The 23,403-nt window shown below is 43.3% G+C and overlaps 1 protein-coding gene across 5 annotated transcripts in view; it reads right to left on the bottom strand.

Annotated features, from left to right (window-relative positions):
- LOC140194093 (ectonucleotide pyrophosphatase/phosphodiesterase family member 3-like) overlaps positions 1-23,403 on the bottom strand; it is a 139,851-nt gene that overhangs the window by 106,713 nt on the left and 9,735 nt on the right. For all 5 annotated transcript variants that reach the window (XM_072251516.1, XM_072251515.1, XM_072251514.1 and 2 more), the window contains one exon: positions 16,931-17,009. In XM_072251516.1, the coding sequence (XP_072107617.1) occupies positions 16,931-17,009 (79 nt within the window). The remainder of the gene's footprint in view (positions 1-16,930; positions 17,010-23,403) is intronic.

Genomic DNA, 23,403 nt, shown 5'->3' on the forward strand with positions numbered 1-23,403 from the left:
AGCTAGCAGAAACAGCCCCATACCAAAGATCCCATATGTTTAAAGAACCTAAAATTGGTCTTAGACACTGATCTTTGACACATCAGTACAGGCAAAGAATTGACATAGAGAATGGAAAAAAAAACAAATAGGAACATCAGCACCAATCCAGAAGAACACCACAGCGTTGAAAAAAGAGGCTGTTCTGAAATGATTAAGGATAGAGTCTTAACAGTTGACAGTCAAGAAACCTGGAGGATGCATTTACACTACTTGGGCCTAGGCCACAGGCCACAACTTGCAGGAAATATATTGAGGAGCAGGTATGCAGCAAAGAACAGAAAAGGGCAAAAGCCAGGAATAATCAGCATCCACAAAACGTTGGAGAAACTCAGCAGGTCGGGCAGCATCCGTGGAAACGATGAGTTGACGTTTTGGGCCGGAACCCTTCGTCAGGACTGTAGAGGGAAGGGGCAGAGGCCCTATGAAGAAGGTGGGGGGAGGGTGGGAAGGAGAAAGCTGGTAGGTTCCAGGTGAAAAACCAGTAAGGGGAAAGATAAAGGGGTGGGGGAGGGGAAGCAGGGAGGTGATAGACAGGAAAGGTGAAGAAGGAATAGGGGAAAACACAATGGGTAGTAGAAGGAAACAACAGGACTTCTGCAGATGCTGGAAATTCAAGCAACACACATCAAAGTTGCTGGTGAACGCAGCAGGCCAGGCAGCATCTCTAGAAAGAGGTGCAGTCGACGTTTCAGGCTGAGACCCTTCGTCAGGACTAACTGAAAGAAGAGCTAGTAAGAGATTTGAAAGTGGGAGGGGGAGGGGGAAATCCAAAATGATAGGAGAAGACAGGAGGGAGAGGGATGGAGCCAAGAGCTGGACAGGGAGAAAGAAAAGGGGGGGGGGGAATAACCCAGAGGATGGGCAAGGGGTATAGTCAAAGGGACAGAGGGAGAAAAGGGAGAGAAAGAATGTGTGTATAAAAATAAATAACAGATGGGGTACAAGGGGGAGGTGGGGCATTAGCGGAAGTTAGAGAAGTCAATGTTCATGCCATCAGGTTGGAGGCTACCCAGACGGAATATAAGGTGTTGTTCCTCCAACCTGAGTGTGGCTTCATCTTTACAGTAGAGGAGGCCATGGATAGACATGTCAGAATGGGAATGGGATGTGGAATTAAAATGTGTGGCCACTGGGAGATCCTGCTTTCTCTAGTAGTAGAAGGAGGCGGAACCATGAACCAGAACAGTTGGTGCAGGAAGCAGGGTTTCAGATTTTTGGATCATTGGGATCTCTTCTGGGGAAGGGGAGACCTGAACAGATTGGATGGGATGCACCTGACCTCAAGGGGGAGCAATATCCTTGCAGGTAGGTTTGCTAGCATGTTCGGTAGGGTTTAAACTAATTTGCAAGGGGGGGGGTGGGATCTGAAGCAATAGAGCAGTGAAAGAAGTGCATGGAGTAAAGCCAGATCTAACATACAGAGAGGCTTTGAGGAAAGAGAAGCAGAATAAAGGGTGTAAAGGTAGAAAGGCAGAAGGGCTAAAGTGCGTGTACTTCAATGCAAGAAGCATCAGGAACTGACAGCTTGGATACATACATGGAATTATGATGTAGTGGCCATTACAGAGACTTGGCTGGCACCAGGGCAGGAATGGATTCTCAATATTCCTGGATTTCAGTGCTCTAAAAGGGATAGAGAGGGGGAAAAAGGGGGAGGAGGGGTGACATGACTGGTCAGGGATACTATTACAGCTACAGAAAGGGTGGGTAATGTAGCAGGATCCTCTTTTGAGTCAGTATGGGTGGAAGTCAGGAACAGGAAGGGAGCAGTTACTCTACTGGGGGTATTCTATAGGCCACCTGGTAGCAGCAGAGATACCGAGGAGCAGATTGGAAGGCAAATTTTGGAAAGGTGCAAAAATAACAGGGTTGTTATCATGGGTGACTTTAACTTCCCTAATATTGATTGGCACCTGATTAGTTCCAAGGGTTTAGATGGGGCAGAGTTTGTTAAGTGTGTCCAGGACGGATTCCTGTCACAGTATGTGGACAGGCCGACTAGGGGGAATGCCATACTAGATCTAGTACTAGGTAATGAACCGGGTCGGGCCACAGATCTCTCAGTGGGTGGGCATCTGGGGGACAGTGACCACCACTCCCTGGCCTTCAGCATTATCATGGAAAAGGATAGAATCAGAGAGAACAGGAAAATTTTTAATTGGGGAAGGGCAAATTATGAGGCTATAAGGCTAGAACTTGCGGGTGCGAATTGGGATGATGTTTTTGTAGGGAAATGTACTATGGACATGTGGTCGATGTTTAGAGATCTCTTGCAGGATGTTAGGGATAAATTTGTCCCGGTGAGGAAGATAAAGTGAAGGAACCATGGGTGACAAGTGAGGTGGAAAATCTAGTCAGGTGGAAGAAAGCAGCATACATGAGGTTCAGAAAGCAAGGATCAGATGGGTTTATTGAGGAATATAGGGTAGCAAGAAAGGAGCTTAAAAAGGGGCTGAGAAGAGCAAGAAGGGGCCATGCGAATAAGGTAAAGGAAAACCCCAAGGCATTCTTCAATTATGTGAAGAACAAAAGGACGACAGGAGTGAAGGTAGGACTGATTAGAGATAAAGGTGGGAAAATGTGCCTGGAGGTTGTGTAAGTGAGCGAGGTCCTCAATGAATACTTCTCTTCGGTATTCACTAATGAGAGGGAACTTGATGACGGTGAGGACAATATGAGTGAGGCTGATGTTCTGGAGCATGTTGATATTAAGGCAGAGGAGGTGTTGGAGTTATTAAAATACATTAGGACAGATAAGTCTCTGGGGCCTGACGGAATATTCCCCAGGCTGCTCCACGAGGCGAGGGAAGAGATTGCTGAGCCTCTGGATAGGATCTTTATGTCCTCGTTGTCTACAGGAATGGTACTGGAGGATCGGAGGGAGGCGAATGTTGTTCCCTTGTTCTAGATGGAATAGATAGAGTGGATAGCCAGCGCCTCTTCCCTAGGGTACCACTGCTCAATACAAGAGTACATGGCTTTAAGGTAGGGGGTGGGAAGTTCAAGGGGGATATTAGAGGAAGGTTTTTTACTCAGAGAGTGGTTGGTGCGTGGAATACACTGCCTGAGTCAGTGGTGGAGGCAGATACACGAGTGAAGTTTAAGAGACTACTAGACAGGTATATGGAGGACTTTAAGGTGGGGGCTAATATGGGAGGCAGGGTTTGAGGGTCGGCACAACCGAAGGGCCTGTACTGTGCTGTACTATTCTATGTTCTATGTTAAGATGTAGATGGGTGGGTTAGTAAATTTGTGGATGATACTAAGATTGGTGGAGTTGTGGATAGTGTAGAAGACTGGCAAAAAACACAACATGATATAGACAAGTAGCAGATATGGGCTGAGGAATGGCAGATGGTGTTTAACTCAGATAAATGTGAGATGTTGCACATTGGTAGGGCAAATGCAGGGAGACAGTACACTGTAAAGGGCAAGATCCTTAACAGTATTGCTGAACAGAGAGATCTTGGGATCTAAGTTCGTAGCTTCCTGGAGGTGCCTACACAGATGGATAAGGTGGTTACGAAGGCTTATAGAATGCATGTGTTTATTAGTCAAGGCATTGAGTTCAAGTCAGGAGGTTATGTTGCAAATTTATAAAACTCTGGTTAGGCCACATCTGGAGTATTGCAAACAGTTATGATCGTCCCACTATAGAAGGATGTTGAGGCTTTGGAGAGGGTGCAGAAGAGTTTTACCAGGATGCTGCCTGGTTTAGAGGGCATGAGCTATCACAGGCTGTTTTCTTTGGAGTACTGAAGGAAGATTGGATAGAGGTTTACAAGATTATGATAGGCATAGATAGAGTGGACAGAGTATCTGCTTCCCAGGGTCATGTATAAGATGATGAGGGGCATTGATCATGTGGATAGCCAGAAGTTTTTTCCCAGGGCTGAAATGGCTAACACAAGGGGGCATAGTTTTAAGGTGCTTGGAAGCAGGTACAGAGGGGACGTCAGGGGTAAATTTTTCCAGAAAAAGTGGTGGGTGCGTGGAATGCACTGCCGGCGATGGTGTTGGAGACAGGCACTATAGGTTCTTTTAAGAGACTCTTAGATAGGTACATGGAGCTTAGAAAAATAGAGGGCTATACGGTAAGGTACAAACTGTAATTCTAGGCAATTTCCAGAGTAGATTACATACATGGTCGGCACAACATTGTGGGCTGAAGGGCTTGTAATGTGCTGTAGGTTTCTATGTTCTGTGAAATGTCTACAACCAGAGGGCATCCATTGAAGATCAGAGGGGGTTGGTTTAAGGGGGATGTGAGGGGCAAGTTTTTTTTTTTACTCAGAGTCATGGATGCCTGGAATGCAATGCCCAGTATATGATAGAGTCAAATACATTGGAGGCTTTTAAGAGACATTTGGATAGACACATGGATATAAGGAAGATAGAGGGATATGGACACGGTGTAGGTAGGAGGGATTAGTGTTATGTGTTTTTGATTTGCTTTTTAGCTGGTTCAGCACAACATTGTGGGCTGAATGGCCTGTTCCTGTGTTGTATCTTGTCATCTTCAGAAGTGTTCTGATGACTCTGCTATAGTTGGATGCATCAACAAGGGAGATGAGGCTGAGTACAGGGCTACGGTAGGCAACTTTGTCACATGGTGTGAGCAGAATTATCTGCAGCTTAATATGAAAAAGACTAAGGAGCTGGTGGTAGATCTGAGGATAGCTAAGGTACCGGTGACCCCTGTTTCCATCCAGGGGGTCAATGTGGACATGGTGGAGGATTACAAATACCTGGGGATACAAATTGACAATAAACTGGACTGGTCAAAGAACACTGAGGCTGTCTACAAGAAGAGTCAGAGCCGTCTCTATTTTCTGAGGAGACTGAGGTCCTTACATCTGCCGGACGATGCTGAGGATGTTCTACGAGTCTGTGGTGGCCGGTGCGATCATGTTTGCTGTTGTGTGCTGGGGCAGCAGGCTGAAGGTAGCAGACACCAGCAGAATCAACAAACTCATTCGTAAGGCCAGTGATATGGTGAGGATGGAACTGGACTCTCTGATAGTGGTGTCTGAAAACAGGATGCTGTCCAAGTTGCATGCCACCTTGGACAATGTCTCCCATCCACTACATAATGTACTGGTTGGGCACAGGAGTACATTCAGCCAGAGACTCATTCCACCGAGATGCAACACAGAGTGTCATAGGAAGTCATTCCTGTCTGTGGCCATCAAACTTTACGACTCCTCCCTTGGAGGCTCAGACACCCTGACCCAATAGGCTGGTCCTGGACTTACTTCCTAGCATAATTTACATATTACTATTTAACTATTTATGGTTTTATTATTATTTAATTATTTATGGTGCCACTGTAACGAAAACCAATTTCCCCCAGGATCAATAAAGTATAACTATGACTATATTTACTGTTTCTTGATCAGTAGAGTTTTGGCCCAACAAAGAATTCAGCCTCATTGACCTGATTAAAGGGAAACAGCCAGTTCAAATGGAACAGGGGCACACCTAGAAAACAGTGATCATAAGATTCAGAATAGCTCTGTAAAAGGATTTAGACCACTCCAGGATAGACAATTAGAGATGGGCAAATTTCAGAGGGATGAACACAACTTGCCCAGTTAAACTGGGATCAAACTTTAGCAGGCAAAACTGTGATTAAACCACAGGAGACCTTTAAGATGGATATGCTTCTGCTGGCATCCAAACACACTGTAGAGAAGTGCAATGGGACATTTAATCCAGTGCTCTCCGGATGATCAAAAAGTATAGAACGGAAAAGGGCATATAGCAGATGGCAAGTTGTTTATGTAAATGAGAATCTAGCTGATCACATAAAGTTCAGATGGAAAATACGGATAATAAAAAAAATATGATAGAAGATTGACAGTCAACATAAAATGGAATTCAGAAATGTCTTGAGGCATCCAAAGGTTGTAAAAGGAAAGGCCAAAAATGAAACCCATTCAAGGAGTCAGAGTACTTAACTTTAGTCTTCATCAAAGATGCTGTGAGGAAAGATGTGTCTAAGATTCCGGATGGACTGAGAATTAAAGACCCCAAGATCACCTGATCTAGAAGAGATGCTGCATCGGTTGTTCCAGGAAGGGAGACAACCTACAGAGGTCATAGGTCATTTGTCACAGATGTAATAGTGATGCCAGAGGATGGGAAAACTGCAAATGCTGCTGCCTCCTTCAAAAGAGTGTGTCACGAATAAACCCAGTAGTTACAAACCAGTCATTTAACCTCAGTGGGAAAGTTCAGGAAACAATTATCAGCAATTTGAACACATGTTGTTTGATTAGAGAAAGCCAGTACGGATTGCTAAAAGCAATTTTTGTACAACTAAACAGAATTATTGAATAACAGGAAGCACTAATGTAAGGCCGTAGCAGCTTCACTAAATTAGGATATGTAACAGGGAACAAACAGAAAAGTGAGTGGACTGAGGTGAAGTGTGCACTGAAGTCTCCCATCAGGCACTATTAGGACCCCATTCTTAATATACATATGCTCAATAGCTTCTTGATTAGGTTAACTTGTACACCTGCTTGTTCAAGGTCAAGTTTAATTGTCATTCAACCATACATGAATGCACATGAATACAGCCAAACAAAACAGCATTACTCTGTGGCCAAGGTGCAAAACACAGTACCAATGGTCATATGCAGCACAAGGTACACATAATGCATATAAGACAGTAAAATACAGTTACACTGAAAAAAATATAGTCCAGCTCCCTGAGTTCATGACTGCTACAGCAGTCTGCAGTTGAACATAGTACATCTTGTCGTCTACAAGTGAAAACTTGAGGACAGCACCGACCCCAGAATGTACACCACGTCACACTACTTCCAGCACTCTGGTGGAGCGCACTAACTCCACGCTGCTGTCCTGGGCAGCTGCAAGTAGGCAACACCTTGGCCTAAGACTAGTCCTTGCTACAACCAAGGCCATGTAACTCCTCCGCCACCCAGCAATAAACCAATGAATCAGGCTTGCAGCATTCTACTTTAACAATGCCCAACAAGGTCTTGTGATTAAATGAAAAGCGACTAAGATGATCACTCGCAAATATCTAATCTGCCAATCATGTGACAGCAACTCATTGCATAAAAGCATGCAGGCATGGTCAAGAGGTTCAGTTTATCTACAAAGATGATTCAAAAGATACAGTAACTAGTGGTTTCTGTTCTAAATTTTCAGCTGTTAATTAAGAAAAGATTATCAAACAAATTATCAGAATTCACATCGGAGATAGTTTCTATCATTTTAGCCTTTGAATGGGTTGAAGTACACCCTGGTTATGTACTTCTGTGTTCTGTTCCGTTTCATTCTCCAGGTCAAGGCTGGAGTCAGAGTTGGAGGCACTCTGGAGATGTCCAACATCATTGGAACCCGCAACGATGACAGTGGACCCTGGGTTTTGAATCTGCTCTGAAGAATGGGTCTCCTTCACCATTCCCCATCCTCTTTTCCCTCTCACACCTCATCTCCTCGCCTACCCATAGCTTCCTTTTGGTGCTCCTCCCCCCCCTTTCTTCCTCACGGACTCCCCCTTCTTCAGCCCTGTACCCCTTTCACCAATCAACTTCCCAGCTCTTTATTTCATCCCTCCCCCTTCTGGTTTCACTTATCCCCTTGCGATTCTCTCTCCCCTCCCCTACCTTTTCAATCTTTTTTTCTCCAGTCCTGCCGAGGGGTCTCAGCCCAAACATCAACTGTACTTTTTTCCCCATAGATGCTGCCTGGCCTGCTGAGTTCCTCCAGCATATTTTGCGTGTGCTGCTTGGATTTCCAGCATCAGCAGATGCTCTCTTGTTTGTGAAAGCCAACACCAGTGTGTTTTACAAAGTTTCCTAAAAGGCAATTAAATCCTCAAAACAGGAAGCTCCTTTTCCACCGAATCTGGTTTTAAACAGTGTTTATGCTCAATACGAGAAGGCACGTTCCAGTTACTATTCATCATTGAACCACAGATGTATTTTTATACACAAGCTGAAACCCAGGAGTTTACTGAAGATTTTTTGTGGCGTTCTTCAAGGATATGTTTAAAGACTTCAGAATATTTTCCTCTTTTAAAGACAATGTTCCTAATTTTTGTTTAGATCTTAATTTTTAATGTCATATTCAGAACTCTGTAATACAATCCAATTTGGTCTTTAACAATATCCGGTCAAGATCGCTCAAGCTGCAATGAATGTTGATGTAATGGCTCACACTTGTTAGTTTTGTAGAGATGGTTTTGGGGACAGCGCAGGAACAATGTTAAACCTACAAAGAATAAAAGATCAACCCAGATGCATTACAATGGCCAAATTTAAAGACCCCTAAAGTTGATGTGAAAGCTTTATGGGCGTACACTTGATGTTGACTGGGTGGTTACATAACTGATGGAATCACAGTTAAAATTCAAAGTACATTTATATTCAAGGTATGTATGCAGTATACAACTCTGAGATTTGACTTCTCCAGACAGCCACAAAACAAAGATCCTGTTCAAAGAAAAACAAGAACCCCCTCACCACCGCAAAAAAGAAACAAATCACGAGATTGCAGGTATATTTTCAGCAGAAAATGCTAAGCAGTAGATTTATTGAATCATAAACAATTGATATCCAAGACCACTGGCTTAAGGAGATTGGTCGAAGCATTAATGGTGAGATGAGGTAGATCTCTCCAACCCAAAAAAAAATCTAAAGTAATGATTTTAAATCCACTGTCTGATTATGCTGGTAGAAATGGTCTAAAATGGCCTGGAAGGAAATTAGACAAGTACTAGAAAGAGAGTCTCTGCACATACCTGGGAGATAAAGTGTGGGGATGGACTAACTGAATCGTTCTTTGATATTCAGTCCAGACTAGCACCAAGTCATATTCCATGGGAGCAATTCAACTGTCCAGCCACTGTTCAGTATTAATTAATAAAATAAGATCACCTCATAATTCTTTTCAGCACTTTACAAGAGTCACTGCCTCCATAGCACCTACACTTGCTGACATATTACTGTTTATGTGAATGACATTTGAACATTAGCCAATTGTAATGAGATGCTCAGTTAAAGCAAGCACCTCGTTTACACTCTTAACTACGCACAATCTCTATGGTTTTTGTGTTCCTGTTCCAGAATCAAATGCTGACCACACAACCCCTGTAACCTTCAGCGAGCACAATATTTTCCATAAGCAGCAAAAGGGGGGGAAAAATCTCCAAAATACTTTTCATGATTTTGCAGATTTGCTGGGGAAACCAGGAGATCTCTCGTACTTCCCCACTCCTACTCTGATTTATCAATCTGTGGCGTCTAGAAATGAGGCCCAACACAAGCATCTCATCCTCCATCAGCAAACATTGTAATCTTCTGGATTAATCCCAAATTCCACAATTTCATGGAACTTGATGTTGTGTTTCCTTCAATCACCAATCTGGAATATTATCTCAGTTTATTTGCATTTTTATCCACCTTTTACTGCTAGCTCCCCTCAAACGTTGGAGGATGTGCCCACCCAACCTACTGGGCATGCATTCCTGTACTGCATTTTACAAATCCTACAGTCTTTTGGCTATGGAGTCATAGAAGATAGGACAGTAGAGGCTCTTCGGCCCATGCTGTTGCGTCTAACATTTAACCTACTCTAAGATCAATTTAACCCTTCCCTCCTATAAAACCTCTATTTTCCTATGGTCCACATGCATATCTAAGAGTTTCTTAAATGCCCCTAACATATCTACTTGTACCACCACTCCTGGCAGGGCACTTTACGCATGCATCATTCTTTATGTAAACAACTTAGCGGTGATATTCTCTCCATACTTCCCTCCAATTACCTTGGAATTATGCCCCCTCATATTAGCCATTTCTACCCTGGAAAGTCTCCTACTATCAAACTCTGTCTAAGCTTCTTATCATTATTACACCTTTATCAAGTCAATTCTCATCCTCTAGAACACTAACAAGCTCAGAAACAAGCCCTTCAGCCCATCTAGTCCATACTACTTATCCAACTTCCTCTTAAATGTTGAAATCAAACCCACATCTACCTCTTCCGTGAGCAGCTCGTTCCACTCTCTCATCATCCTGAGTGAGGAAGTTCCCTGTTTTGCTCCCCTTTAACATTTCACCTTTCACACTCAACCCATGACCTCTAGTTCTAGTCTCACCCAACCTCAGTGGAAAAAGCCTGCCTGGGTTTACCCTACCAATACCGTTCATAATCTTGTCTACTTCTACAAATCCCATGCTCCAGGTAATAAAGTCTTAACCTATTTAACCTTTTCCTATAACTCAGGTGCTCAAGGTTTGGCAGCATCCTTGTAAATTTTCTCTGCGCTTTCAATTTTATTGATATCTTGCCTGTAGATAGGAATGCACACAATAGACTTCACTAACCTGTTATACAACTTCAACATAATATTCCACAGTAACAGGCCCTCTCACTCAACTGGTTAATGCCGACCAAAGCGTCCTACCTGCTAGTCCCAGTTGCCCGCAATCTGCCCATAGCTCTTCAAACACTTCCTTTCCTTGTTCCTACCCAAATGTTGCACTTAGTACAGTGGCGGCGACAACGATTGGGGTTCAATTCCTGCTGCTACCTGTCAAGAATGCCCACGCAAGGTTCCCCTGGGTGCTCTGGTTTTGCCCATAATCCAAAGGTGTACAGGTTAGGGATAGTAAACTGTGGGCATGCTATGTTGGTGCCAGACGCACGGTGACACCTTCAAACTGTGTTGGTCATTGACGCATACGACATATTTCACTGTTTGTTTCAGTGTAACGTGACAAATACAGCTAATTCTTATCTTTATCTTTTGATCTTTATCTTCACCATTTTCTCTGGAAGCTATTCACTACGATCCTCTTTTTGTTCAGTCTTTTCACAATTTAAATGCTCCCATTCACTTATTGGCCAAGCAGCCACGTTGGGTGGCAGGGTGGAGATGTGTACCAAAGCAGGTGTAAGGTGCCCTGCCCTCCGCTAGCCTGCAGGTCACCCTTAGGCGAGGTGCAGTACCTACTTAGCCCCTCCGATCAGGGTCACGTGAAGGCACAGGAGCAAGTGGTAGATGGTCGCATGAACAGCTGGTACATATCACAAGTCCTTGCCATGTGACCACTTACAGACATTTGCACCACACACTGCATCCGCAAAGCTAACAGGACCCCACGCACCCCTCATACAAACTCTGCTCCCTCCTGCCATCTGGCAAAAGGTACTGAAGCATTCGGGCTCTCACGACCAGACTGTGTAACAGTTTCTTCCCCCAAGCCATCAGACTCCCCAATTCCCAGCGACTAGTTTGACACTAATACACACACTCATCTGAACACAACTCCACTCTCTTTGCAATTTTTGCTCATTTCTTTTTCAATTCCTGCTAAAACATTGTTTACATTTACATTTATATCATTTATTATATTGTAATTTGTCCTTTACTGTGCCAATGGTCTTGTTTATTAATTATTGCACTGTCTTGCACTGTTTTGTGCACTTATGTAGCCCCGTGTAGGCCTGAAGTCTAATGTAGTTTTGTGTTGTTTCACGTAGTCTAGTGTAGTTTTGTATTGTTTCAGATAGTCCAGCATAGTTTTGTGTTGTTTCAGGTAGCACCATGGTCCTGGAGGAACGTTGTTTCGTTTTTACTGTGTACTGTACCAGCAGTTATGGTTGAAATGACAATAAAAGCGACTTGACTTGGCGACTTGACTACATTGACGCCAGGCAGCCAATCTCTGAAGAGTATCTTGTAAAGTCACTGCCTAGACAAAGGCAACAGTAAACCACTTCTTTAGAAAAATTTGCCAAGAACAATTGGCCATGGAAAGACCATGATCGGCCAAGTCATACGACAGAGCACATAACTAATGAACAAACCATGTTTACGGCTTATCCCCATTGTCACCCAGCTGTTACCCTATCAGGGACATCCCTTCAATGTGGCTCAGAGAGCTTTTGTCTCTTTCCCAGGTGCTAATGAAGGGTCTTCAATCTGAAAGGTTAACTGTTTCTTTACCCACTCACCTGCTGAGTATTTTAGGCAATTTCTGTGTTTATCATGGACCTCCTACACTTTCCATTGAATCTTCCACATCAGCTTGAAAGAACATGCCATCTCATCTTAGTATCTCTTCTGAACATTGACACCCTGGCACTGCAAAATACTCTACAAACCATCAACCAAGAACAGATGATCAAATGTATGGAACTGATATAGAATACAGAGCTGTATAGCTCATGAAATAGACCAGAGAGCCAAGACTGACTCCTACATGCAAGGATAAACATTTGTTTTGTAATAGTTCCAAACTGTCTCAGAAGGTATTCTTTTCAGCATTCCAAGGAACTGAACTGTTTAAAAAATTGGCGCTTTTTATGTTGCTTTTCAAAACCTCAGGAAATCTTGTTGAATGCGACTGCCTTTAAAGCATTAGAAAGGTCAAACTGGAAACATTCTCCCGGGAACAGCAATATGACAAAAAATAATTAGCAATGCTGATGACGATCACAGAGGGCATCAAGAATAAAGGCCGTAAGAAAGAGGAGCAGAATGAGAACATTTGGCCCATCGAGTCTGCTCTGTCATTTCATCATGGCTAATCTTTTTCCTCTCAAACCCAATCTCCTGCCTTCTCCCCTTCACCTCACTATAGGAAGGATGTAGAAGCATTGGAAAGGGTACAGAGGAGATTTACCAGGATGCTGCCTGGTTTAGAGAATATGCATTATGATCAGAGATTAAGGGAGCTAGGTCTTTGCTCTTTGGAGTGAAGAAGGTTGAGAGGAGACATGATAGAGGTGTACAAGATAATAAGAGGAATAGATAGAGTGGATAGCCAGCGCCTCTTCCCCAGGGCACCACTGCTCAATACAAGAGGACATGGCTTTAAGGTAAGGAGTGGGAAGTTCAAGGGGGATATTAGAGGAAGGTTTTTTTTACTCAGAGAGTGGTTGGTGCATGGAATGCACTGCCTGAGTCAGTGGTGGAGGCAGATACACTAGTGAAGTTTAAGAGACTACTAGACAGGTATATGGAGGAATTTAAGGTGGGGGCTTATATGGGAGGCAGGGTTTGAGGATCGGCACAACATTGTGGGCCAAAGGGCCTGTACTGTGCTGTACTATTCTATGTTCATATCCCTTCATGCCCTGACCAATCAAGAATCTGAAGCATTCAAATGGTGTCTTGTATGACCAGCTGAGAAGGTAATCAGGGCTTGGGTTTAACCTTTCATCCCAAAGACAGCATCTCTTACTTCCTCAATATCACCAGACTGTTTAAGTTATGTGCACAAGTCTCTAGGCAATGAACTCCCAATATTCTGACTAGAATACAAGAGTGCATGCCTGAATCCCTTGTGCAGTTGAAGTACAATGTTGATTTTACTATGCATCAGACATAAGAGGACAAGAGTAATCTTTATCTTACACAGATAGGGTGGCACATTACATCGTGGTTAGAGTAACATCATTACAGCATCAGTGATCCAGGTTCAATCGCGCCACTGACTGTAAGGAGTTTCTAGGTTTTCCCCATGACCACATGGGTTTCCTCCTGGTCCTCCCACAGTCCAAAGACATGCAGCTTGGTAGGTTAATGGTGACATGGGTATAACTGGGCAGCATGAGCTTGATGGGCCAGAAGGGGCTGTTACCATGCTGTATCTCTAAATGAATCAATGAACAAATAAATGAATAAACAAATTAAATAGATGGATAATAGAGCTGTCATATGAAAGGTCTAAATGAAGTTGTCCAGCATCTCCATAACTTCAACAGAACACATCTCATTCTCAATCTTTACCACCAACAAGACAAACAGCAATTTTCTCAAAACGCTATGGTCTCCAGATCAAACAGCATTCTGACCTGGATGTTTATTGGCATTTTCCTCCACTAATTTAGAAATTTGAAATAAATTCAAAATATGATGGAAGAACTCGGCAGATCAGGCAGTATCTGTGGGAAGAAAATCAATTAGCATTTCAGACTGAAGGCCCTTAATCAGAATTAATGATCTGATCTATTAACTGTTTCCTCTTCCCACAGATACTGCTTGATCTGCTGAGTCTTACCAGCAATTCCCGTTTTTTTTAATTATTTCAGATTTCCACATTTACAATTATCTTTCCATTTCCATTTGGAAGCCTGAAGTTACCCACCGAAAGCCATTACAGGAACACATTTACCACAGAATTTCAACGGCTTAAAGTCAGTGACCATCACCACCCACTCAATCGGAACCAGTTAGTGAATACAGACTTATTACTGTTACCCACAGCCCAGGGACAATTCAGAGAAGCATTAATAACTAGTTTTAAAAACTTTCTTAAAATCAAAGTCAGACATATGCAAGCAGCACAAATACTGGAAAAGAAAACTCAGGATATACAATGACAAAGATATATTTTTGCTGAAAGGTAGCTTAACAATATTCTCACTCTACAACAACCCCAATATTCATTACCCAGCCAACACGAGCAAGCTGGAAACCTGGAAATTCCTCAGATTACTTTTGATTTCAAAGTGGGCTGACACATGGAAAAAGGAAGATGGTTGATGAAAGCCAAATAACACAAGCTATGTGGTTTATATGTTAAAACAGGGTCTCCCAGCCCGGGGTCCACAGAACCCTCAGTTAATGGTAGGGGGCCAAGGCATAAATAAAATTGAGAACCCCTGTGTTGAAATGGAATTGGCATCCCAGTTGTTCTGCTTGCTTCAGAATCATGCAGGTACTTTTAATACTTCTGTTTATTTATCAAGAAGGCTGCAGTAGATAAATGAGAGGATGGCACCAAGGAAAAGACTAATTTATTGCCACAGTAGCTTCAGGACACAGAAATAAACCATTAAAATCAGCATTCTATTTGGCTTACTAATTGATTGCTTAACTGCACACCAACTTCCTGTTCCAAGAACAAGGGTGGTGAATCCATGGAATTTGTTGCCACGGGCAACAGTGGAGGCCAAGTCATTGGGTGTATTTAAGGCAGAGATTGACAGGTATCTGAGTAGCCAGGGCATCAAAGGTTATGGTGAGAAGGCAAGGGAGTGGGACTAAATGGGAAAATGGATCAGCTCATGATAAAATGGAGGAGGAGACTCGATGGGCCGAATGGCCGACTTTTGCTCCTTTGTCTTGTCTCTTATGGTATACAAATCTCACAGAACACCAGCATAAATTACTCTCTCATCATGCACATGATAACTTGCTATTCAATATTCCCTCCAAAATGGGCAATCTTACAGTTCCCCATGTTAAACCATAAGACATAGGAGCAGAATTAGGCCATGAAGCCCATCAAGTCTACTCCGCCATTCCATCATGGCTGATTTGTTACAGCTATATCAGACTTTGGTCAGACCCCACTTGGAGTACTGTGCTCAGTTCCGGTCACCTCACTAAAGGAAGGATGTGGATACAGAGAGAGTGGAGAGGAGATTTACAAGGATGTTGCCTGGATTGGAGAACATGCCTTACGATAATAGGTTGAGTGAATTGGCCTTTTCTCCTTGGAGCGATGGAGGATGAGAGGTGACCTGATAGAGGATTATAAGATGATGAGAGGCACTGACTGTGTAGATACCCGAAGGCTTTTTCCCAGGGTTGAAATAGTTAATATGAGGGGGCATAATTTTAAGGTGCTTGGAAGTAGGTGCAAGGGGGGTGTCAGTTTTTCACACAGTGAGTGGTGGGTGTGTGGAATGCACTACAGGCGGTGGTGGTGGAGGCGGATACAATAGGGTGTTTAAGAGACTGTTAGGTACCTGGAGCTTAGAAAAATAGAGGGCTATGCGGTAGGGTAATTTGAGGCAGTTTCTAGAGTAGGTTACATAGTCGGCACAACATTGTGGGCTGAAAGGCCTGTAACGTGCTGTAGTTTTCTATGTTCCATGTTCTATCTATTATCCCTCTCAACCTCATCTGCCATCGTGCTTACCCCATCTCTTCCCTTTTTCAGATATTAGGGATCCTTCTCCCAGTTTCTCACCTTTGCGTTAGCAGCACATTTAGGAACACTGCATATAATCCCTTTGTCTAAGTTACTCTTGTAATTTGTAAACAGTGAAGACCTCAGCAGAGACGCCATTTGCAACCTACAATTACCACTTGACTGATTTTGTGGCTCTGACGCCATCAGGACTTGCACAGAACATCAGGGTGATGAAGGTAAATAGAAAAAAAACAGCAGCTCCTTGAAACCGATGAGAAGAGGATGCTGAGGTTCCTAAGCCTTCTAGCACTTGCTGAGATAATACGAATACAACTAGTTTAAGGCCCTTGTCCTGTTACAGCTTTCTTAAGGTTTCACCCCGATCTGTCCAAAAAGCAGCCAAATTAGAGAGATATAACTTAATACATAGTAGTAGGGTGGAAATGCATCTCTACCAAAGGAGGTACTAACAAACTTGCAGGTCACCCTTGGGCAAGGTGTAGCACCTGCCTAGCACCCCCGATCAGGATCACGTGAACCCATGGGAGCAGGTGATGGATGGTCGGATGAGCAGCTGGTGCATATCACAAGTCCTGGTTACGCGACCACTGACGCCAGACAGACAATCTCTGAAGAGTATCGATAATGGCTGGGGTCACCCGCCTTTGAAGACACTGCCCAGAAGAAGGCAATGGCAAACCACTTCTGTAGAAAAATTTGCCAAGAACGATCATGGTCAAGGAAAGAGCGTAATTGCCCACGTCATATGACACGGCACATAATGAATGAACGAATTTAGCACACTTAAACAAAGTGATATCTATGTTCATTAATAATTACTGTCTTATATTTAACCATGTTATAAAAACAACTCAAGTCACTTTCAATTTTCAAAGTTAATCAAAGGGATCACAATAAACATAATGGAAACTACAATTTGAAAATTTGATGGTTAAGAAGGCAACATTAAATACCTGATTCTAAATGACATGATCGGAGGCCAAGCCCGAGGCCTAGCCCAAGCAGTAGAATTAACAGTAATGTTAGCAGCACCTATGAAGGAGGAAAAAGAGATACCATAAGTTTGCACACATCTATTTATTCGTTTCCATCTCTTTGAGCTGTATTTTGGGATAAAGTACATATTGTTTATTGAATGCATCATAAGCTCATGATACAACTGGGAGTAATTTTTATTTCTTCAGAGGGATAAAAGCCCATGAGGGTCAATAATTTCACCAACCAGGGAAGATTCATCCACTGTTTGACAACCAACTCTCAAAAGTAGAATTTAGTATTTGCTAGGTGATAGTGATTAGATAGTTTGAAATTCTCTCAGTATTTCTGTACACCATTTTCTCATAATGACCACAATGTTAATGGTTCCCAGTTTGCGTTGGCAGAACTGTCACTTCTGGAAAACCTTACTCCTACGAAAGAAAGAAAGATTAAAGATCAGCTTTATTTGACACATGTACATGAAAACAAACAGTGAAGTGCATCATTTGTGTCAATGGTCAACACAGTCTGAGGAGGGTGCTGAGGCAACCCGCAAGTGTCGCCATGCTTCCAGTGCCAACAGAGAATGCCCAAAACCTACTAACCCAAACTGAACCTGTACATCTTTGGAATATGGGAGGGAACTGAAGCAGATGGAGGAAACCCACGTGATCACAGGTAGAACGTACAAACTCCTTACAGATAGCAGCGGGGGGGGGGGAATTAAACGAACTTACTGTAAAGAATATGCTCGCAGCCCACAGTATGTGCCACCTGTGTGTTGTGTATTTACAGCAATAACGTGCCTCTTTAATTCCTATTTTCCTTTCTGAGATTTTTAAAGCATTTTTGTTGTCTATTCAATGCAAGGCAATAAATCACATCCATTTCTAACTGGTTCTCTTTCACCTAGTCCGCACTTCATGGTCAGCGATGTCTTCCTTATCGTCGCACCAACATTTCAGAGATGCAGTTTCCAATGTTGCAGACTGTTCTATGAGACAGATCTGTAGGTGGTGATTGTGCCTTATGTAGATCTGACACTCCGCCCTCAAGACATCCTAGCCGCCTTCAAGAAGATAAAACATCTATGCTACAGGGAGCAGAACCATCAGAGTTACCTGGCTCAGTTTGTCAACCCTCCGGTTTGGAAGTAATTGACAACAGTGCACAAAGCGGAAGTCCAGTAGACACAAAGGAAATGGAACATCAGGGAGTGGGACAGTTGCACTGGAAGAAGTGCGACTGCCCACCAGCACTAGTGAGCAAGTTCACTGCTGATTTTCGGGCTACCAGCTGGTGTCCCTGGGCACGTTCTTGGAATATGCGCAAATCAGATGGCGGAGATATTTTTAAACTGTCTCAATATGAACCTGTTATTCCCGCCTGCTTTAAAAAGACTATCATCCCAGTACTGAAGAAACACAAGGTAACGTGCAATAATATCAATCACCTGGTGGTGCTCTGAAGTGCTTCAAGAAGCTGCTCACAGAAACCATAGAAACTACAGCACAGAAACAGGCCTTTTGGCCCTTCTTGGCTGTGCCGAACCATTTTCTGCCTAGTCGCCTGCACACAGACCATATCCCTCCATACACCTCCCATCCATGTATCTGTCCAATTTATTCTTAAATGTTAAAAAAGAACCCGCATTTACCACCTCATCTGGCAGCTCATTCCATACTCCCACCACTCTCTGTGTGAAGAAGCCCCCCCCAATGTTCCCTTTAAACTTTTCCCCCCTCAACCTTAACCCATGTCCTCTGGTTTTCTTCTCCCCTTGCCTCAGTGGAAAAAGCCTGCTTGCATTCACTCTATCTATACCCATCATAATTTTATATACCTCTATCAAATCTCCCCTCATTCTTATACGCTCCAGGGAATAAAGTCCTAACCTATTCAACCTTTCTCTGTATCTGAGTTTCTCAAGTCCCGGCAACATCCTTGTAAACCTTCTCTGCACTCTTTCAACCTTATTAATATCCTTTCTGTAATTTGGTGACCAAAACTGAACAAAATACTCCAGATTCGGCCTCACCAATGCCTTATACAACTCATCATAACATTCCAGCTCTTATACTTAATACTTTGATTCATAAAGGCCAATGTACCAAAAACTCTCTTTACAACCCTATCTACCTGTGATGCTACTTTTAGGGAATTTTGTATCTGTATTCCCAGATCCCTCTGCTCCACTGCACTCCTCAGTGCCTTACCATTAACCCTGTATGTTCTACCTTGGTTTGTCCTTCTAACGTGCAATACCTTACACTTGTCTGTATTAAACTCCATCTGCCATTTTTCAGCCCATTTTTCCAGCTGGTCCAAGTCCCTCTGCAGGCACTGAAAACCTTCCTCACTGTCTACTACACCTCCAACTGTATCATCAGCAAATTTGCTGATCCAATTTACCACATTATCATCCAGATCATTGATATAGATGACAAATAACAATGGACCCAGCACTGATCCCTGTGGCACACCACTAGTCACAGGCCTCCACTCGGAGAAGCAATTCTCTACTACCACTCTTTGGCTTCTTCCATTGAGCCAATGTCTAATCCAATTTACCACCTCTCCATGTATACCTAGCGACTGAATTTTCCTAACTAACCTCCCATGCGGGACCTTGTCAAAGGCCTTACTGAAGTCCATGTAGACAATATCCACTGCCTTCCCTTCATCCACTTTCCTGGTAACCTCCTCGAAAAACTCCAATAGATTGGTCAAACATGACCTACCACGCACAAAGCCATGCTGACTCTCCCTAATAAGTCCCTGTCTATCCAAATGCTTGTAGATTCTGTCTCTTAGTACTCCCTCCAATAGCTTACCCACTACCGACATTAAACTTACTGGCCTACAATTTCCCGGATTACTTTTCGATCCTTTTTTAAACAATGGAACAACATGAGCCACTCTCCAACCTTCCGGCACCTCACCTGTAGACAGCGACATTTTAAATATTTCTGCCAGGACCCCCGCAATTTCAACACTAGTCTCCTTCAAGGTCCGAGGGAACACCCTGTCAGGTCCTGGGGATTTATCCACTTTAATTTTCCTCAAGACAGCAAGGACCTCCTCCTTTTCGATCTGTATAGTTTCCATGATCTCATTACTTGTTTCCCTTAATTCCATAGACTTCATGCCAGTTTCCTTAGTAAATACAGACGCAAAAAACCTATTTAAGATCTCCCCCATTTCCTTTGGTTCCGCACATAGCCGACCACTCTGATCTTCAAGAGGCCCAATTTTATCCCTTACAATCCTTTTGCTCTTAATATACCTGTAAAAGCTCTTTGGATTATCCTTCACTTTGACTGCCAAGGCAACCTCATGTCCTCTTTTAGCCCTCCTGATTTCTTTCTTAAGTATTTTCTTGCACTTCTTATACTCCTCAAGCATCTTATTTATTCCCTGCTTCCTATACATGTCATACAACTCCCTCTTCTTCTTTATCAGAGTTGCAATATCCCTTGAGAACCAAGGTTCCTTATTCCTATTCACTTTGCCTTTAATCCTGACAGGAACATACAAATTTTGCACTCTCAAAATTTCTCCTTTGAAGGCTTCCCACCTACCGATCACATCCTTGCCAGAGAACAACCTGTCCCAATCCACACTTTTTAGATCCTTTCTCATTTCTTCAAATTTGGCCTTCTTCCAGTTAAGAACCTCAACCCTAGGACCAGATCTATCCTTGTCCATGATCAAGTTGAAACTAATGGTGTTATGATCACTGGAACCAAAGTGCTCCCCTACACAGACTTCCGTCACTTGTCCTAACTCGTTTCCTAACAGGAGATCCAATATTGCATCCCCTCTAGTTGGTCCCTCTATATATTGATTTAGAAAACTTTCCTGAACACATTTTACAAACTCTAAACCATCTAGACCCCTAACAGTATGGGAGTCCCAATTAATATATGGAAAATTAAAATCCCCTACCACCACAACTTTGTGTTTCCTGCAGTTGCCTGCTATCTCTCTGCAGATTTGCTCTTCCATTTCTCGTTGACTGTTGGGTGGTCTGTAATACAATCCCACTAATGTGGCCATACCTTTCCTGTTTCTCAGCTCCACCCATAAGGACTCAGTAGACAAGCCCTCTAATCTGTCCTGCCTGAGCACTGCTGTAATATTTTCCCTAACAAGCGATGCTACTCCCCCACCTTTCATTCCTTTGCCTTGATCACATCTGAAACATCGGAACCCTGGAATATTAAGCTGCTAGTCTTGCCCCTCCTGAAGCCAAGTTTCACTAATTGCTATTACAACATAATTCCACGTGTCGATCCACGCCCTCAACTCATCCGCCTTCCCCGCAATACTCCTAGCATTGAAATATATACACTCACAACCTTTCTATTAGCAGATTTGCTTGAACTATTAACATCATTTATTTTCTCCCCAGCCACACTGTCAGCTCTGGCACTCTGGTTCCCATCCCCCTGCAAATCTAGTTTAAAGCCTCCCCAATAGCACTAACAAACCTCCCTCAGGGCACACATCAACTTCAATCTCTCAGACAACTTCACCCACTACAACTTGTCTATGGCCAGAATAAGTCTATAGTGGCTGCCATCTCCTTGGCCCCATATTCCTCTCCGGATAACAAAACAGAAATCAGAGTGTTTTTCATTGAATACAGATCTGCCTTCAATACAGTAATTCCAAGCAAACTCCTAGAACTTAACACCTCACTTTGCAACAAGATCTTTGACTTCCTAATAGACCATAATCATTAAGGGTAGGTAGCAACACCTCTGCCACACCACGAGGCTGTGCCATCAGCCCCCTACTTCACTTCCTGTACATTCAAGCCTGCACGGCTACATTCAACTGTAACTCCATTAACAAGTTTGTAGATAACACCATCATGGTGGGCCGAATCTCAAATAACCATACGTCATGAGCCCTGCCAGCCTTGTACCTGTATTTGTAATTGTCATTTTCTCTAGAGTCATTAACCTCTTGTGCTTTCTGTTTAATGTTGTCAAGTTTATTTTGACAGGCATGGGTTTTTAGCCGACTGTGATTATTTAAAGTGGACTCTCAATTAGCGCTTATCATGGCGCGCGCGCGTTTCAAGAATGATTCGCCTCACGGTGTGGCTTGGTCAAGCCACCGAAGTTCACCTGCAGTTCCAATGAATAAACTCTTGTTTCTGTCTTAACATGGGAGCTTGTTGCTCCTCCACACCTGGGTTCAGTAACCCATCAGCACACACTGTGACACAATGTGTACAAGGAGATAGATAAGCCTAGTAGTGTGGTATTATGACAACAACCTTTCCCTCAGTGTCAGCAAATCAAAAGAAATGGCCGTTGTTTTCAGGAAAGGTGGGGGGGCTCTGCACATGCTCCCATTTATATCAAAAATACTGAGCTCAAGATGGCTGAGTGCTTCAAATTCGCAGGAATAAACATCAGCAATAGTCCGTACTGGTCCAACCATCTAGATATCATGACCAAGAAAGCACACCAGTCCCTCAATTTCCTCAGGAAGTTAAATTAATTTGGCATGTCCCATTTGACCACCCCCCCCACTAATTTTTAATTGATTCACTGTAGAAAGCATCCTACCCCTCTTGGTATAGCATTGCTCTGCTGGGGAGAGCGGAAACTGCAGAGAGTTGTGTTGAGCTGTGTCCACTCCTCTCCATGGATTCTGTCTACATTTACTCAGTAAAGCAGCCAGCATAATCGGAGACCCCTCCCAATCCAGATATTCCCATCATGCAGAAGGTACTAAAGCCTGAAAGGAATTACCTCATGGCTCAAGGACAGCTTCTATCCCACTGTTACAAAACTACTGATGGACCACTTGTACGACTCTTCACCTCACAATCTACATTATCGTGGCTCTTGCAGCTTCTTATCCACCTCCACAGCATTTTCTCTGTTACGCTATATTCTGCTTCTGCTATTGCTTTCCCCTTGTGGTGCCTCGATGCATACAGAACAGAGTTTGTCACTATACCATGTTAAAAGTGACAATAAACTGATTTACTTCCAATGTTGTCTGTGTGGAGTATACACATTCCCCCACAATTCCCTGCATTCCCTCCCCCCCATATGGTCTGGTTTCCCATATCCCAATGGCCAATCATTTTCATTCCACCCCATTCCCACACCGACTTGTCCGTCTCTTGGCCTCCTCTACAGCAAAGCTGAGGCTAGATGCAAATTAGAGAAACTGCAGCTCATATTCTGCCTCGGTGATCCCCAATCTGATGGCATGAATATCAATTCTCGAATTTCCAGTAACCAATTCCTCCATCCTTTACTTTTCTTCCACTCCCCCATCCTACCAGCTCCCATCACCTTCTTTCCCCTCCCCCACACTCTCCATGTGCCCATCCAATTCCACATACCTCCCACCAGTTTCCTTCTTCACCTCCTTCCATGGTCCACTATCTCACCTATCAGATTCCACCTTCTTCATC

This window comes from Mobula birostris, chromosome 2, assembly GCF_030028105.1.
Source record: "Mobula birostris isolate sMobBir1 chromosome 2, sMobBir1.hap1, whole genome shotgun sequence".
NCBI classification, from domain to species: Eukaryota; Metazoa; Chordata; class Chondrichthyes; order Myliobatiformes; family Myliobatidae; genus Mobula; species Mobula birostris.